This window comes from Planococcus citri, chromosome 4 (assembly GCF_950023065.1).
Source record: "Planococcus citri chromosome 4, ihPlaCitr1.1, whole genome shotgun sequence".
NCBI classification, from domain to species: Eukaryota; Metazoa; Arthropoda; class Insecta; order Hemiptera; family Pseudococcidae; genus Planococcus; species Planococcus citri.
Genome location: NC_088680.1, coordinates 13,601,274 through 13,618,789, shown reverse-complemented (window position 1 = coordinate 13,618,789; position 17,516 = coordinate 13,601,274). Strand labels below are relative to the sequence as shown.

General features: G+C 39.7%; 1 protein-coding gene across 2 annotated transcripts in view; it reads left to right on the top strand.

Moving 5' to 3' along the window:
- The window catches only part of LOC135845296 (uncharacterized), a 38,761-nt gene that overhangs the window by 20,386 nt on the left and 859 nt on the right, over positions 1 to 17,516 (top strand). For both annotated transcript variants that reach the window (XM_065363776.1, XM_065363775.1), the window contains 13 exons: positions 12,933 to 12,977; positions 13,103 to 13,120; positions 13,239 to 13,286; positions 13,372 to 13,413; positions 13,527 to 13,649; positions 13,878 to 13,913; positions 15,089 to 15,199; positions 15,286 to 15,342; positions 16,787 to 16,840; positions 16,921 to 17,040; positions 17,127 to 17,213; positions 17,311 to 17,337; positions 17,438 to 17,488. In XM_065363776.1, coding sequence (XP_065219848.1) covers positions 12,933 to 12,977; positions 13,103 to 13,120; positions 13,239 to 13,286; positions 13,372 to 13,413; positions 13,527 to 13,649; positions 13,878 to 13,913; positions 15,089 to 15,199; positions 15,286 to 15,342; positions 16,787 to 16,840; positions 16,921 to 17,040; positions 17,127 to 17,213; positions 17,311 to 17,337; positions 17,438 to 17,488 — 819 coding nt within the window. The remainder of the gene's footprint in view (positions 1 to 12,932; positions 12,978 to 13,102; positions 13,121 to 13,238; positions 13,287 to 13,371; positions 13,414 to 13,526; positions 13,650 to 13,877; positions 13,914 to 15,088; positions 15,200 to 15,285; positions 15,343 to 16,786; positions 16,841 to 16,920; positions 17,041 to 17,126; positions 17,214 to 17,310; positions 17,338 to 17,437; positions 17,489 to 17,516) is intronic.

The window sequence follows — 17,516 nt, the reverse complement described above, 5'->3', positions numbered from 1 at the left end:
CGCCGAAAGTACACAATGTACACTCTTACACAGCTTAATTACACGCTAATGAACAAATGGATACTTCATAGAAAGTAACCTAATGTTCAACATATGCCTCATAGAATTAACAAATCAAACGCTTGACGGTATTTTAATCAGACTCGATACTAATATGATTTTCGATCGATTATTTAGCACCGAAGAAGAATGGAAGCTGCAATAAGCGATGACGAAAGCTGAAATGAAAACTACATCGAAGACTACAAATACAAATTCAGGTAACAACTCGAAGTTTATTTGTACATCAAAGTATTCGATGAAAAAGCAGGCAACGTGAACATTCGAACACAAAATTAGTATCCACAGCAAACTCAGCATATTCGGTTATCTTTTCAAAATGATTAGCAGCAAGCTACGAAAGTTGAAAATTACTCTAACAAGGGTTGGTTTCGAACTTAGAACTAAATTTTGAAAGCTAATAGTACATCTTCGATCAATTCACCGGTGAGTGGAATGATTCTAACGTAGAAGAGCTACGAAGATGAAACCGAACGTTGAAACAAAATTTCTCATAGTAAGATAAATATCATTTAAGTACCAACTACATACTTCAACGTAAGTAAATAGTAAGTACTGCACGATCTATCAAAGTACAGATTGTTAAGATGGTATTTATTTTCGAAAACACCTGATAGTGAGAATTAATTTAGCGACGATGATTCTAATCAATACCTACGATCAATTCACCGATGAGTAAAGTGATTTTAGCTAGGAAGAGCTACGTAGGCGTAACCGGTCTCAATTAATAATAATTTCGCGAAATAAACTAGCTAGGAAAAGCTACGTAGAAAGTACCGATGGTTTATTAGTTTAGAATTTCGAAAAAATAGCTAAAAAAGCTACGAAACTGAAACCAGTCATGTTACGACCAACAATCACGCTAAATTAACTTAGAATTACGACACGAATAATTAGCAGTAATAATTTATTAGAAATTATGATCGCTAATAATGTTCAGGTATTTTCACACAAATTCCAGATCATGTACGGATGACGAGCAATTTTATCATAGAATAAAATACAACCGCCAGCGCTACGAATGGAACATAGCAACGTTGCCAGACGTAGCATTTGACAGTGAAAATACAGGTACAGTGACCAATTATGTAATCGTTTGAAATTTCCAGTGTCAGTGTTAAGTAATACAATGTTTATTTTTCTCGGTGAACCGACTACGAGTACGATGAAAATAATCAGATTTTCACAACAGAAAGTAGCAGTTGGAAAATAATCGGTGAAATTGAATTCGAATTGGAGTAAACATATAATTTGGCAACTCTATTCAGAAAGTTACCTTTGGAGCTACACGTACAGGTAAAACTTAGTTAATATACCGAGATTTATGTACAAATCCATATGCCCTACCTTAACACTAAAGATGGAGAATTCAAAACGACAAAATTTTGGAAATAGTCAAAATTTCGATGTGAAATTGCTTCGACGAAAAGAGCAGATTGAAATATCAGATTTCGAGACACTTTTTGAACCAAATTCACCAGATATATAATAGCACCGTACATAGACGGTGCCTCTTTTTAGCCAAAGAACGGAAATACAAAATTTCAACTCTCAAACGAACGCAGATAGGCTGAAAATATTTTTCGAAATAATAGATTTTGAAATATTTTTGAAAAGTACAGGTCAAGAAATGTAATACTGTACACAGACAGTAGTTCATTTCTCAAATACATATGCCCTCTTCTTTGCGAGAAATCGAAAATTAAAATCGAGAGTTGAAGTTCGTCCATTCCGAAATGTTTTCGAAATGATAATAAATTTTGAAAAATCCTAGATACGTATGAAAATAATTGAGAGTCCAAAATAACTAAATTTTGTTGACTCGAAATTAGTTCAAATATCAAAATGTAATTTTAAAAACTTCAAATTGCGATAAAATAACCGAAATAATAGATTTTGGATATTTTTTCACGAAATTTTTGCAATACAGTAAAAGACTATGATGCAAATTTCTTCGAATAAACACCTAAAAAAGACACAAATAAAAACCACAGGAGTAATGATATTTAATTGATGACAGATAGGGAGAACTTATTTTGCTTCGAGTAATAATAATAAAATTTCGGTTCGATAATAAAATTACCAGCAAGCAAATTTCAACCATCGACTCCGATAAAAGATTGGAATCGATGAAGAAATCTGACGCAATAATTCCAAGACAAAGCAGAAATGCGCATTTAGCAAAAGGCAGATGTTCGAGAAAAGAAAGCGACGTGACTCGTAGCGATATCAAAATGGCTGACAGGCCGTTAAAAAATTTGATCTAATGCGACGAAGTTTTATCTTAACAAAGAAAGCCGCCGAACTGCGCATTTAGGCGCACATTTTGACAAACCTGTTCCAGGAAAATCGGCGCCGTCTGATATTTTCTGCTTAGAACATTCTAGAAGGTTATAGCCAAAACCTGCCGTTCGAGCGCATCGCTACCAACACAACGCCGAATTCGACCAATCACGTTCGCCACCGTTGAGTAGCGAAGTGGGGGAAGGACTCGGCAGTTGGAAGCAACGACGAACCTGAACCAACGGTCGAAATCATTATTTCGTTTGACGTGCTATCGAGTACATGTCTTTGTTCATGCTATATTTTTGTTAATGCGTTATTGAATCTTTGTATTCTTTTTTCGCGTATTATTTCTGAATTATTACCGTAAGTAATTGTTACTTATTCGAGTATATTACTTTCGTTTTCTCGTTTTCGGTTTTGAATATTTGTCGTCAGCTCCTGTGGTAAGTACAAACTCGTACGATTATTTTGCTTTAATTTCACCATAATAAGCAGTGTTAACGTAAAAAACAATAGGCCCACCATGCCGATTTGTTTTCTAATCAATATTCAGAATTTATTTTGTCGCTAAATCGGTATTGCCTTACAACTTCGTTTAACACCTCGTCGCATTTCTGTTCACAGTGATGGCAGAATCTACGCATCTCGCATGCGATAAATGCGGTTTGGTGATTACATCACACGGCAAACAATATGGAGGCGATAAAAAGGTTCCCGAATCAATCTACATAACCAAATGCCAGCATCTTTACCATAAGAGCTGCATCATTAAAGCGATCAGAGACTCCGAACTCCGAGATCCTGCCGGCGTGCAGTTGACTCGGTGTACACATATCGGTTGTGAACGAGACGTGAAGGAGAACATCTGCTACAAGGTAGAAGTAACTCGTATTCAGATCTCAACACCTGAACCTACGGGAGCCGCAACCGGCGAGTTGCAAGCTCTACGTAGGGAAATCGCTCAGCTGCATACCGACAAAGAATTACAACAGGATCTGTCCGAAGACATGTACAAGAAAATGTCAGATTTCGAAGTACAATTGACTGATGCCAATAATATGATCGCGAGTTTGAAAGCTCAACTGGAAACTACCACAGCGAAATACGAAACGCTGCGTAAAGCCAAAATGTCATCGCTGTTTCCGAGCTCTACAGCAATCGCCAGTCAATTGAACCAGCAATCCGCGACCAGCTCGAACGCGACGACGCCAGCTCCGCTGCCAGCAGCTACGGCGACTTTACCGACGAATATGACTCCGATTTCAACGACCACTGCACCTACCGCGGCGACAAACGAGCTCTGCCAGGGGTTTGTACCGTCACCGTTCCCGCCACCACCTCCGGTCAACAACGGTACACCAGAGGTCACGCCGAAAGTTCCGAAGCCGTCAAAAAACGCGGAAAGAGGTATCCCCGCGCCCACGCCGGTGGGTGCAGGGATACCTCAAACAAACGCCGCTACCGCGAACAACCTTACGCAAGGCCTCCACCGCCCGCCGCCCGGTTTCCCGATCATAACAGGCGCCGCAGCGAACGCCGCAACGAACGCTACGACGAACGCAGCGACGGACGCTACAACGAACGCTACGACGAACGCAGCGACGGACGCTACAACGAACGCTACGATAATAGGCGGTACGACGAATACGAGCACCATCACGACGAACGCCGCTACGACAACCGCCCCACGGACACTCGCTCACGTCGAGGACGCGGCCGACGGGGCGCTCATTAGTTTCAAAATCCCGTTCGTGCAACCAGGTACAGCGCCGACTGTACCGGATGCAAGTGCCCACTCGCCGATTTCATCTTACTGGGATTTACCGCAAAAGAAGGAAACAGACTACTGGGGAAGACCACTCGCTCAAAATGGCGAGCAGTCGAACCCCAGCGCGCCTGATACCGCCAACGCGCAGAATTCCGTTGATCCGAACGCGAATTTGAACGTAGCGAATCAAGCCGAAAGCGCTCAACCAACGGCGAACCAGTCTCCGGCGGTTGTACCGAAGAAGAAAAAGCGGGCAAAACCTGGAAAACAGTCCAATACGAAAGCAAATCGAGACACCTTTGATTCACGATACCCGGAGGTAACGCACGAAGTGTTAGCGCCATTCTACCCTACGAATGCCTACCCGCAACACTTTTCGGTCTGCGGTTTGAAAATCGGCGAAGCAAAACCGGTTATGGCACTGTTCGCATACAAATATTGGATTGTAGGCGACATCCATGCCCATGGCATTATGCATGCGATTACGGAAGGCAAACCATATCATGACAATATAGACAAACGCATGTATAAGCGTGACATGAAGATTTCGGAGTTAATTGAGTTACTCGTCGAATTAAAACAAATCCCGAAAAATCTCATGATATCTATTGGCACGTTCGACATCTTCTCATTTACACCACCGAATACCTTCGACCTAAATTTCCGGAAACTCATCGAAGTTTTAGGGGATAAAAAAGTCGAACAGGTAATCATGCTGCCACCGAATGCGAGCGGCCGATTGCACAATAACACATTCCGGCAAATTACCCAAACCTTTACGTACAACTGGGGAAACGGAAAATTCCAATATATGGTAGCGGGCCATTTGCTTAACGATTTGAACCTCGAGTTGGCATCAGTGGACGAACTTGGCCCGAAATACACGAAAGCTACATACCAAAAAGTAGCAAACTGTATCGCAGCCGTATTTATCCCGGAACCAGTCATCGAAAAAAGTGATTCAACCGTCGAGTCGAATAACGCTAACAGCGCCGCATCGTCACCTGCAACGCCGCCGACATCAAAAGCAAAGCTTGATACGAACGTCGATTTGCAACAAACCTCCGCACCAGCGATGCCGCAGTTCAATTTGCCGAAATCGTCGTTCCAGCAGAGCCCGAACAACATCATAACCGACACCCTGTCACCATCCTACGTAAACCCGCAGTTGCAACAGGCGACAGCGGATTACCTGGGGAATAAAGCAGTCGGTACGCCGCCATATCCCAAAGTGGATACACCGGCACCAGGATGTCACCCGCTAGATCCGCGCAAACCCAAGGTGAAATCAACAACTTCAACGAAAGTTGAGATTTCACCATACAGCGGCTTGCACCTAACAAATGTAGGCTTTTCCGACGATGAACAGAAACCGCTTACTGATAAGGAGGTGATAGAACGCGCAAAAGTCCTCACTAAGATTCAGGCTGATGTAAAAGCTAGTAAAGCGAAAGAGCAGGAGCGACTAGCCGCCGATGCCAAATCACGTGAATCGCTAAAGGAAAAGATGGAGTGGAAGAAGGAAGCTGATAATGCTAAAGCCGGCATCTCTTCGTCGAAGGAGAAACCAGCTCGCAATGTTTCTGAAAAATCCGGGAATTCGTCGGATGATTCAAAAAACAAACTCACGCATAGCACGTCTAAAACTCCATCCCGCGCAGCCTCCAAATCAAGAGAACGCTCTCGTTCGGAGCACCGATCGTCGAATAAATCAAAAGATCGCAAGGTAAAGTCGGGAGATGAGTCGTCCGTACTCAACACCGGTCTTAAACCTAACCCGACTACCGATAAAGAGGACAAATACATCGGATATATGGTAAAAACTCCACCATCGGGAAATCCTCCGACCGAAACGGAGCGACGAATGTACGAGATATTCGGTAATACCGATGGCGTACCTGAGCCTACCGACTCAACAACCTCTGCATCTGCATCGGAAAGCGACACGACAAAAGTCGTCAAATCAAAACCGCGCAAATCACGCAGCTCGGTGAAAGTTAAGCTCTCGCCGCCGCAAACGTTACTTACCTATATTCCGAGACAGCAGCGCGCAAAGCAGCAGCGCGTAAACGCAGCGCTTAAGCGCAACTTAGTCCTCAAAAAGGTATTCGGTAAACAGTCACAACCGAAAATACAAACTGATGCTGAACATCCTACGACGGAAGGAACAGTCGGCACTCAGCCAAAGGTACTCGTGCCGAAGCTTGATTTAACAGAATCAACGCCGCATGAGAAACCAGTGAAAACGGTCGACTTAACCGAATCAGCGGAATCTGATAAACCGCTCAAAACTATCGATCTCACCAAGACGGTAGATCCTTCCGCCGAGGAGGAACTACCTCGAGGAGCGCAGTCAATCGAACAGCGCATTCTAACAAAGGTTGATACAGCGGTACAGGATACGACTCTAACTCTACATTCCGTCGAGAATGATGAGTTTACTACCATTCGACAAGTAGTGACCACCGTAGTCACTACTGAAGCGATCGAAACAACCGAGCCGGCACACCTCGTTGGTACTTATGATCTGACTAATGAGAGTCCTCGCAACGACGAAGAATCTCAACAGCCAGTATCACCACGCACCGAAGCAGCGCTCCTCGATGAAGGAGTACAGCAAACGGGCGTACCGGCAATCGAACCTTCAAATGACGATGAAGGTGAAGACGACGAGGAGGATGAAGACGACGAAGATCTTTAAACCAACTCGCGTTTTCTTTATAAATAGTTCAAAAATTTTTTTTTTGTTTGTTTTGTTTCGATCGTATCTCGTTTTCTTACATTTGCCAAAATGCATTGTTGTAGTAGTAATAAGCTATACTGTATGATTTTTTGATATCAGAATACAAGATTTTGAATCAATGTTTGTTATTTACTTTGTCGAAACTATTTTGATTACAGCAATGAATATTCAAGAACGCTGGTGTGCCTTCAATGATATTTATTATATACTGCGCTTTGTTGACAGATTAGTGCACGCATTCACAGTAACGTATGCCTTATCTGAAAAAACTAGATACATGAGTATTAAACGTCATAATCAAGATGACTGTTTCTATGTATCTACAACAACACGCTCAATCGAACTCGATAAAGAATATTTCATTTTATGGTTCGCACTGCTGTTACTCTACGCAGACTTAATTTGGCAAATTTACAACATTGAAAGCTCACAATCGTCGAATTGTTGAAACTTTCAATACATCAACTTTCGAACTTCTCTAACAGGAGTTGATCGAAAAATAGAATTATATCCCAATCGTCGAATTGGTGGTCTTTTCTCTATGTTACAAACTCGTCGTAGTTTGTTGAGTTTTTTACTGCCAATTCTAATACTTTATATTTTTTCAACAGTATCGAAAAAATGGTTTGCGTATCGAAAATGCCAGTAGGGCATTCGTTCCGAAAGCCGTCGTTGGACGTGTTACACGAGCCAGTCCGAGGCAACGAAGTTCCAGTCCGACCATGGCCAATTATTCCACCGTGGCACCCAGTGTTGAGACGTTTACTCGCACCGAACGATGACACCGTCGAGCGTCGTCAAAGGTTCCAGCCAAATATTCTCACTCACCGACCGCCAACTCCGGAAGCAACCGACATTATCACGGTAATGCCAAACGGCGAAGAGCGGCGATATTATGAGATCACCCGCAATGCCAACGACGAGCCGCAACTTCAACCAATCCTGGGACCGGCACATGCGACCGATCAGCGACAAATCGCCTGGACTCAGGTCCATCGACGACCAACGGTGCGTCCCCTCAACCGCTACGATTCCATCGTCGATGAGATACTCCAGTCGCGGTATGAGCCCGAGCCGAACACAGAATTCAATCGTCTACCGCTCAACGAAGCGCCGACGGCACATCCGTTCACGATCCAATTGGAACGAGTCACCGCGCCGCTTACTTACGTCGATGACATTCGAATTGCACCGCAATGACCAGTTTTTTCGATACTACCATTGTAAATTTTTCTTTGTAAATAATTTTTTTTTTGTTTTTTGCATTTTGTATTTTCTTTGTCAAACCTGCCTGCGTGCAGATATTTCAAAGTTTTTTCTTATTACTCTCATCATGGCTGTTTTATTATATCATGTTAGAATTACTTTTCTTTTGTTTTTGAATAACATACCTGCGTGTATGAATTCGCTAATTGTTTTCCTTTGTATTTACTTTTAGAAGATTTCAAACGTGATTGTCGTATCACCGTGATGATATTCTGTTCCTTTTGTTAGTATTAATGATTTTGTTATTTTTTGTACATATTTTTGTTCAGTTCCTTTTATTCCTTTTATTGTTTTTTGTAATTTGACCCAGTGATGTGTTTTGTCACTTTAAAATTATGTTCTAGTATTAATTTTGTTAATTTTTGAGTATTTGTACATAGTTCCTACTGTTCGTTACTACCTCGTCGAAGGTAGAAGCGACCTCATTAGTAATAGTATTATTTGTTTGATTGTTTGCACTTTCGAAGAGTTTTTTACTTTATATTTTCTCTTTTCTATTATGCAAACCCTTAATGCAATATCGCCGTATATTGCAATTCGTTAAGCGTGATGACAACTCGTTGAAGTTATCTCACGTCAGCACCAATCGCCGAATTGGTACTACATACCCGTGCAAACTCGAAGAATTGATTTGCTAGAATCGATTGTCACGCAGTCTGATATTTTACCACCTCAGGATAAGATGGCGCATGAATCGACAAACAGGTTGATACTGTAAGCCGCAAAGTCTCTTTGAACGATATATGCAACACAACAGGTGTAGCAAGTTTAAAGAGCACTCTTTTTGTCCTGGTTGACATAGGATGCGTCATCGAACGCAACCATTTATTTATTTATTTATTGGACCGCAGCCCTCAACAAGCAACAACGGGTCAGTTGAATGCGCATTATCCGACATTCAGGTTGGAAATGTAAGTCGCTCGCTCTCACAAGAACATTAAAATAAAAGGTACTCTGCCAAGGCACGAATCGGATACGCGATACCTATCGAGCCTCTCTCTTTCTAGAGTCTTAGATTGAGGCGAGCTCACGCTATCCGAACGTGACCTAAAATGAAGAATTATCACGCTTCCCGTCCAACCGAGACGGCGCGAGTTCCACTGGACAGAGTTCCGATGGCTCCGTGAATAATTCCAATTTCGTACGTAACGCAAGAACGTTACAAATGTTCAGAGAGCTAAATGAATTACCGCGATGGTATTCGGGATTACCGCGGTGTAGTCCCTTTAAAAGATAAACTAACTTTCCTCTCAAATAAAAACGATCAGTTGCAAAGCGCCTTCTCCGACACTCAGGTTGGAAATGTAAGACGCAAGTCTCCTAGAAGAACATTAATTTAGTGGGTGCTCTGCCCGGGTAATGCCGAAGTGGCTGTTAAAATGCTGTACGATTTTTTCGAAAACTTTGGCCATTACCCAAAATGATGACAGGTACTCTGCCTGGGTATCCACCACATTGAAAAATTCAAAAACAACGTTTATTGGATTTTTTCAATGCTGGATGCTTACCAAAAATTGATAGACAGTATCTCCACGAGGTGATACAATGTTCAGGGAGCACAATTACCACGATGGTAATTAGAACTACCGTGGTGTAGTTTTTACACGATAAACTGATCTAGTCTTCCGAGCTATAGGAAAACGATCAACGAATCGTATCCGAAAAGCTCATTTCGGCCTTGTCACCTTGCCCGTAATGACAACCAGTTGAAGTTAGCGCTTTAATCGACTATCTGGTCGGATTTTGTAAGCCGCTCGTAACACCTCCACTAGGAGCATATTAATAATTGGTTCTCTGCCACGGTACATCTACGCGCCAAGATGTTGAGAACTTGGGACATGTCTCCACCAAATCGCGAGATATTGGGGAGACTAGTGCTCAGGACTTCTTCACCGGCTGTGTAGATGATATTACCGAAAATAGACCGTAACACACCAGGTGTTATATTGGTATGCTCGGAGAGTTTATTTTTGCCATATTGGTATATGCAACTACCGTCGAGTAGATGCAAGGTATTATTCAAACTGGCTCACAATTACAGCAAGTTCAAAATTGGTAAATTAGTGGTCAAGGTTTACGAACCCTTTACACCCTGAAAAAAGGACATGCTATTAATTGGTACTCTGCCATGGAGGCATACCATGCCGACAACCTTGCGCAATGCAGCTTGTTCGAGAGCACGGTATTGCCATCTCCATTGCCAATGGAAAGAACCGCCTGCTAGGGCGATTGTTACCTTGATCATTGGCGATGTGATCCAAAAAATGAACTGTAACACACAAGGTGTTATAAGCGCATGTTCAAATCAGGTAGACCGCTGATCAGCAATCTTGGTCGTTGAACCAATTGAAACCCATACAAGGACATGCATTATTTTGGTCCTCTGCCACGGCTCACTTAGTCAGCAAGCGGATACCTGTAACGTTACTCGAAGAAACAGACTCGGACAGCAACGTTCACGGTTTCGCAGAAGACGAAGTGAAATCACCGAAAAAGATGGTGCTCTGCCCCGGTACAACCATCCAGTAGGCGAATGCCTGTGACTGAAATGGTGAAGTTACCGAAAATGACCACTCGCCCATTCGCTGGAATACACAACGTTGTATTTGCCTCAGCGACTTGGCGATTGGAATCGAGAAGTAACATACAAGATGTTGCAAGTATGTTCGAATGGGATGCTGACACCTAGGGAATTGAGAGGAACTTGGTAGCATGGTTTACGAACCATTAAAAGAATCCGTATAAGAACATATTAATAATTGGTACTCTGCCACGGTACGCACCCCGTATCTGGAAGAAATCAGGCATGGTCCTGGAGGATTCCGCGGGTGATGACGTTACCGAAAAAGACAGGTACGCTGCCTGATAGGTGCCACGACTTGCACGGAACCGGTTACGGGTTCCAACATGAAATGTAGCGATGACTACCTTTCTGCAACTCATGACACACACGAAACCGATGACACAGCTTCAATTAAGGAAGCCAGTTTCTTTCCGAAGTTGGTGTTGTTCGAGCTTTCGTGTTATCAAAAATGCCAATTTTAACACAGATGAAGTGTCATAATATGTTCAGACGGACATCGCTGCAAGAAGGATATGCTATAATAACAGGTTTCCCAGCCTGCGAAATCCCGGCGAGAATTGCAGGAATCGCTGTTTCATTTCATTGTGCGTATCGATAATCGCGACCTGGCAGGCACATGCCATTTTTCGCATATTGTCTGACTCTTGCAGACAATTCGTATTATCAACCTCAAAAAATGACAACTTTTCTTGCAGATGTCGCAGCGAGTGATTTTGAAAAATGGAAGTAACATATAAGATGTTACAATCGTATATCCAAAGCAGCGAAACTACCAAGCACAAAATTGAAATATAGAATACCATTCTTTGATTATTACGCGGTACCACCCACACATGAATCTGTTGCGGGGCCTTGATGGTCAATTAATTTATTTATTCTTTTGTCTAAGCTTCTTTACCGTATGCCTCTGCCATTCTCATCGAAGAAACGCAGGGGGGCAGGGGGACAGCTCCGCTGCCACGTACATGCATAGTATATCATGTTTTTATCCGTGCTTTTCTCCGCTGGTTACGCCATCGAGCAAACCTCAGAGGGGCATATGTGATATACTACTATGCCGTACGTGGTATGTATAGGGCTCGCCCACATGGTAACACTGCGTTGCACTAAGGCAACACTGCGTTGTATTCTCGTCAGCTAGCCACACGAGCCAAGCGACGAGAGTACAGAACGCCAGTAACTTGTCCGAGTCGACGCGGGTATGTTATTCACGGTTAATGGGTTAATGCAGCTCCGGCTGTTTGCATTTAATTATAAGTTTTTACTCTCGAGTGTTAAGTGTTATGTTTAGTGCTTTAGTTTTAATTAGTTATTAGTGAAACCAATATATAGACGAGAAGGAGTGATGATCTACTCGTCGCCACTCTGGGTAAGTACTTGCACATGTCAGTGTGAATAAGTTAGATCTCCTTGCCAGAGGAGATCACTTATCCAAACCTACACCAACGTGTGTATTTAATTATAAGAAAGTGTCATGTTAACGAGTATATTTGCATATAAGATACAAATGTACTAAACCTGTAACGTGTTGTTAATATTGCACACATTAAATATTATTCTTGTGTATAACTTGTTATTATTTATGGTGTGTATGATCATTTGTTAAGAGTGTAAAAGCAACCTTTTCCTACCCACGCCCTAGCCGAGCATGTGAGGTATTCTGATGAGTATTTAGTAGAAATGCTCTAAGGGATATTTCTAGGAAACAACACATAGCAATCACAATCGATAAGTACATCTACTAATCATGCTTAAGTCAATTTACCCTCTTACACCCTTTAAGAAAAAAGTTGTCCCGGAGGATCGGCCGGGGGGGTGCAATTACTCCTATTGTCATATGCCGGACTAGAACAACTTAAACCCATCTTCAGTCGACTCAGAATGTCAAAATTAGGTCATGAAGTAAATTTCAGCAAGAAATGGTCATTTTTTTCGAAAGTAATTACTTTTTACCAAAGTGTCCTAAAAAAAGAAAAAAAAGTGACCTATTGCCTCAAGTATTTAGAATATCATTCAAGTATTTTTATAATTTTTTTTTTTTTTTAAATAAGGAGCCATTGCAATCGATGGGTGTCTCTATAAAGATTCAAATGTGTCAAAATATTAATTTTTTGTCATTATTTACCAAAAAGCCATATCTAGAACATCGTCTGTACTAATTTTTTTTTTAAATTTAATTTTGAAAAACAGGATTATTGATCAGAAAAATTTTTTATTTCTTGCAGAATTGGATAATAACGAGGATTATTCCGATTACGTTGCTTCTTCGAGTAAGTTAAGTTGATCAAAAACTCACTTAGGTGCCTGCCTACTACGAGTATCAACCTAGATAAAATTGAACTACATCCGAGTATTTTGAATTTTTTGATTTTTATTCGTATTCTTCGGCATCCAGGAAAACTTAAAATAATGGGTAAGTAACTAGGTAATGTATGATTTTTTTTTAATTCAGTGGGTACCTACCTAGACCTACTCAACTTAGGTAAGTATTCAATGCGACTGTAACAAAGTAAAACTTTTTTAAATTTCAGGTTTAGTCGATGTAGCTTTGATATATTTTCGCGGAGGATATCAAAAGGGCAAGTTCTAATTATGATATTATTCAAGGTAGCTTCGATTTACAGAAATTAGTAGGTAATTTACAAAAACTATTTATTATTTCAGACTTTAATTATGAATCCATCAACTTGGATGACTTTCCTCGAGGTAAAATTTCATTTCAAGTAACTCCTTCAAACGTATAGACTATCTGGACATCTTTTTGGATATAAATTAAATGAATCACATCATCGTTTAAACTTGCCGATTTTACATTTAAGGCACCGTGGGTCATTTCAAACTCGCATCTTTACTGTTTCTGCAAGCGTTCGAGCATTGCGTATTTCATAAAACCTTAGGTGCATTGGCCGGAGATTCGTATCTATTTCAAAGGGCTTTCATCGGTGAGTAGGTCCGTATAGGTAGGTAGATATGTACTTAATAGCAACTTCAGATACAGGTATGATTAGATCAGATTCAGATCAAATTTAAATACATATACCCTGGATCAATTTGATGTAGTCATATCTTATTAGTACTGATCATGCAGACTCAACTATTTTCGCCTGAAAGCTCAGGGAATATTACCGCATCATGGTTTTGTTCCTTTATTGTTTATTTTTCTGTTGCAGAGAACTTCTCGACACGTAACAAGGCTTTTTATCTCAGTATGTACCTAATCTATCTAATTTGTAAATTAAGTTCAAGATTATCCGAAAGGAAATAGACAATGATTGGATCTTATTGGTTCTATGGACAGCGATCGAGTTATTCATCTGAGGAATATCAGGATCTGCTCTAATGTCTGATTAGATCAGATCACTTCCTCCCCAATCGATTTGATTTTTCAGGAGAAAATGTTCTATGATCAAAATGCTGATTTGATTAAATCTGGCCAGATTTGGGTAATTAGAACGAGGGGAGAATGTTCGGATCTGATCACATCTGATCTGACCTGATCGGATCGGATATAATCAGATATCCCTGGATCAGATCAGATTCAAATGGATAAAATCTCCTCAGAGGAAAATGATTGAATCTGATCAGATCCAGGCATTTCCTGGAACAAATTCGACCTGTTTAGACCAGACCAGTGATCTAATCAGATCTGATCAGTTCCAAAGTTTAATCAGATTAATATGTTCAGACCGGATCAGATGTAATATGCGAGACCTGATTAGATCTAACCAGATCTGCAGAACTGATCAGAACTGGACATTCCCTAGATTCAATTGAATCTGTTCATCGTATGCTCACATTATCAATTGGGAAGACTTGATTAGATGTGAACAGATCTCATAAGATCCCATCATTTTCCCCTGTCTTATCAAAACTTGTATCTGATCAGGCCTGAGCAGAGCTGGTGCAATCAAAACTCTGATTTGATTGGATCTGATTACATCTACATAACTCAATACGGAAAATGTGCGGATCTGATCCGGTCCGATTAAATCTACCTACTCAAGTGAGGTCAGACCTAATCAGGCATCCTTCATTGCATCTGATCAGGTAAAAACTGATATAATCCGATCAAAACTTTCATCTGGTTATATTTGATCAGATCTGGTCAGGTTTGATTGGATCCATAAAAATGTCCGGATCTGATGATATCTAATCATTTTCTATTGAGTTGATTTTTTCGGATAAGCTCGTATCAAATTACAAATAAATCTGCACAGATGAGTACCCACAGTCTATTTCCTGATCTGATCAGATCTGCTTCTTTCCCTCATTTTGGATACCGAGGGTCAGATTAGCACATGTCAAATTACAAATAGATATGCTCAGATAGTTAATTTTCCCATCTCATCTGAGAGACCGAATTTTTTCTTAAATTTTTCAGGGCTTTGTTCTCTAAATTTGCAAGTTCAGATCACATTGGATAACTTTCTGCAAGTATTTGTGTGGTATTCTGATAAATTGCAAGATCTATCATTGAAGGCAACTGCTTACAGTAAGTAGATACCTACCTAACTGGTGCGTGTTATTGAAGAAATGTTCAAAAATTCTACAAGCGTATGGATTAATGATTTTTTTTAGGACTTCTGAAATGGTTCTCCAAGTATGCAAAATTTCGAGCTTGTTCTTATACTGAAGGTAAGTGGATTTAAATCCAACTAGAAAACGTTTGGAACTGACTTTTTCCAATTTAAACGAAACCAAGCCAGATCGAAAGAACATGTCCTAAAGTCCCAGTAACCAAAATTTTAGGCCTTAAAGTTAATTTTTGGATTTTTTGACGATTTTTTTACAATGGCAGATTGAAAGCAACTTTTTGAACATAATTTATAAATCAGTCAAAAATTCATTTTGGAACTGACACATCCTGGAATTTTGCAGCGAAGAACTAAAACTGGTCGATAGGGTGTTCAATAAGTACCAACCAAATTAGTAGGATCCAAAATTCTTTTGCAGCTTTTCCAGAGCAATTTTAATTTTCTGGAGAAATTTAAAAACTCGCTGAAAGATTCAGAATTGCTCCATAGATACTCACCAGAAAGCTCAAAAATCACTCATAGAACAGCGTTCTTAAATTTTTTTAATTTTTAAAAATTTACCAAAAATCGATTTAAAAAAAAGGACATTTGGAACTCAAAAATGGTTACGAGGGTTTGAGCATATCGCACCTCGGGAGTAATAAGGTCACATCTCAAAAAAAATCAATTTTGATGTTTTTGCATTTTTGGTGGTTGCATGACCCCCTGCAACCAGAAATAACACTTTGAGTCGCGTATGCTGCTTAGATCATGTAAAAAATGCAAAGGGCCTAACTCAAAATTTCTACAACATTGCAAGTTGTTTGGAGTTATAAGGTCACATCTCAAAAAACTCCTCTTTCTTTGAGTAAAATTCGCACATACAGAGTGTCAGAAAACAGTTTTGATAGTTTTAAACGTTTTTAAGATGTAAAATAATCACAAGGAGTGTATTTTTTGTAGGTTTGTTCCAAAACAAAAAATTTTTAAAATTGAACATTTTTCAGAAAAATTAATTTGCATATAAACTGAAATTTTAGTTTTTTGAGAAAAACTCAAAAACTAAGCACTCTAGAAAAAAACTAACGACATTATGTCGATTGGAAATTTAATTCTCTACAATTTTGTTGTCATGAAATTTTTTTTGAACGCTTTTTTTCGCCTCCAGATCACTTTTTATGAAAGGTTCTAACTCAAAATGTTTTCCAAACATTGAAATATTTCCTCTTTAAGAGTTTATTTTTCAAAATATTCTTATGCTAAATGAAGGTAGGATACCCAATCTTCAAAATGACATGCTATTCATTCCTCACAATTGATTATAAGTTGATGAAAATAATGAATCAAGTTTTAAAAAAAAAGAAAATCACTCTCCTGTAAAATTTCACTTTTTTGAGATGTGACCTTATTACTCCCGAGGTGCGATATGTTCTTTTGATTTAGCTTGATTTCATTCAAATTGAGGGGGGCAGTTCAAAAGGTTTCCTTGTAAGGTAGCTACCTAGCAGTTCAATATAATTATCTATAACTTGGCTTATTATAATTCATAATTTATAATTTTTCAGTTAAAATAAATGAAATTTTTTCAAAACTTCAAGAAATTAATCCTATTACTGATGGTATGTAAACTTTAGTATAAGTGAACGTTGTAATTTCAATTTACCAAGTAGGTACTTAACGTTTTCCTTTGGAAGTGTAGTTTCTGTTCTGAATCTTCGTGTACCCAGTGGTATAAATAATCTCCAAAAACTGAAAGACTTTGGCGAGAAAGAAGAAAACATTGTCGAAGGATCATTTCTTGAAGAAGATGATAATAATGGTCAGCGATAATTGTGATCTAATAACTGCTCACAACCTGATTCCATTGGTAGGTATACCTATTTGAAATATTGATGAATTTTCCAGATGTCTATGTACCGGAAGAGGTCTCACAAAATGCTGAAAATTCATTCCACGAAGAAATGACAGATAAATTGCCAACAGAGCCACAAGGTGATAATGGAAACATATTTATTAATTTTTATTCAAGCAGATAAATTCAGTAAAAGTATGTGTGTACGATGAACTAATTTGCATAAACGTGTTGTAGAAATTATAGAAATTGAGCCAGTGCCAGGTAACTAATAATTGAATTCAATTTTGTTACTTTTGTGAGACGTACCTACCTACTGAATTAACTTAGATAGGCTAAACTAATTTGCATTAACATGCTGTAGAAATTATAGAAATTGAGCGTGAAGAACCACTAAAAACACCTCCACATTCAGGTAACTAATAAATTGAATTCAATTTTGT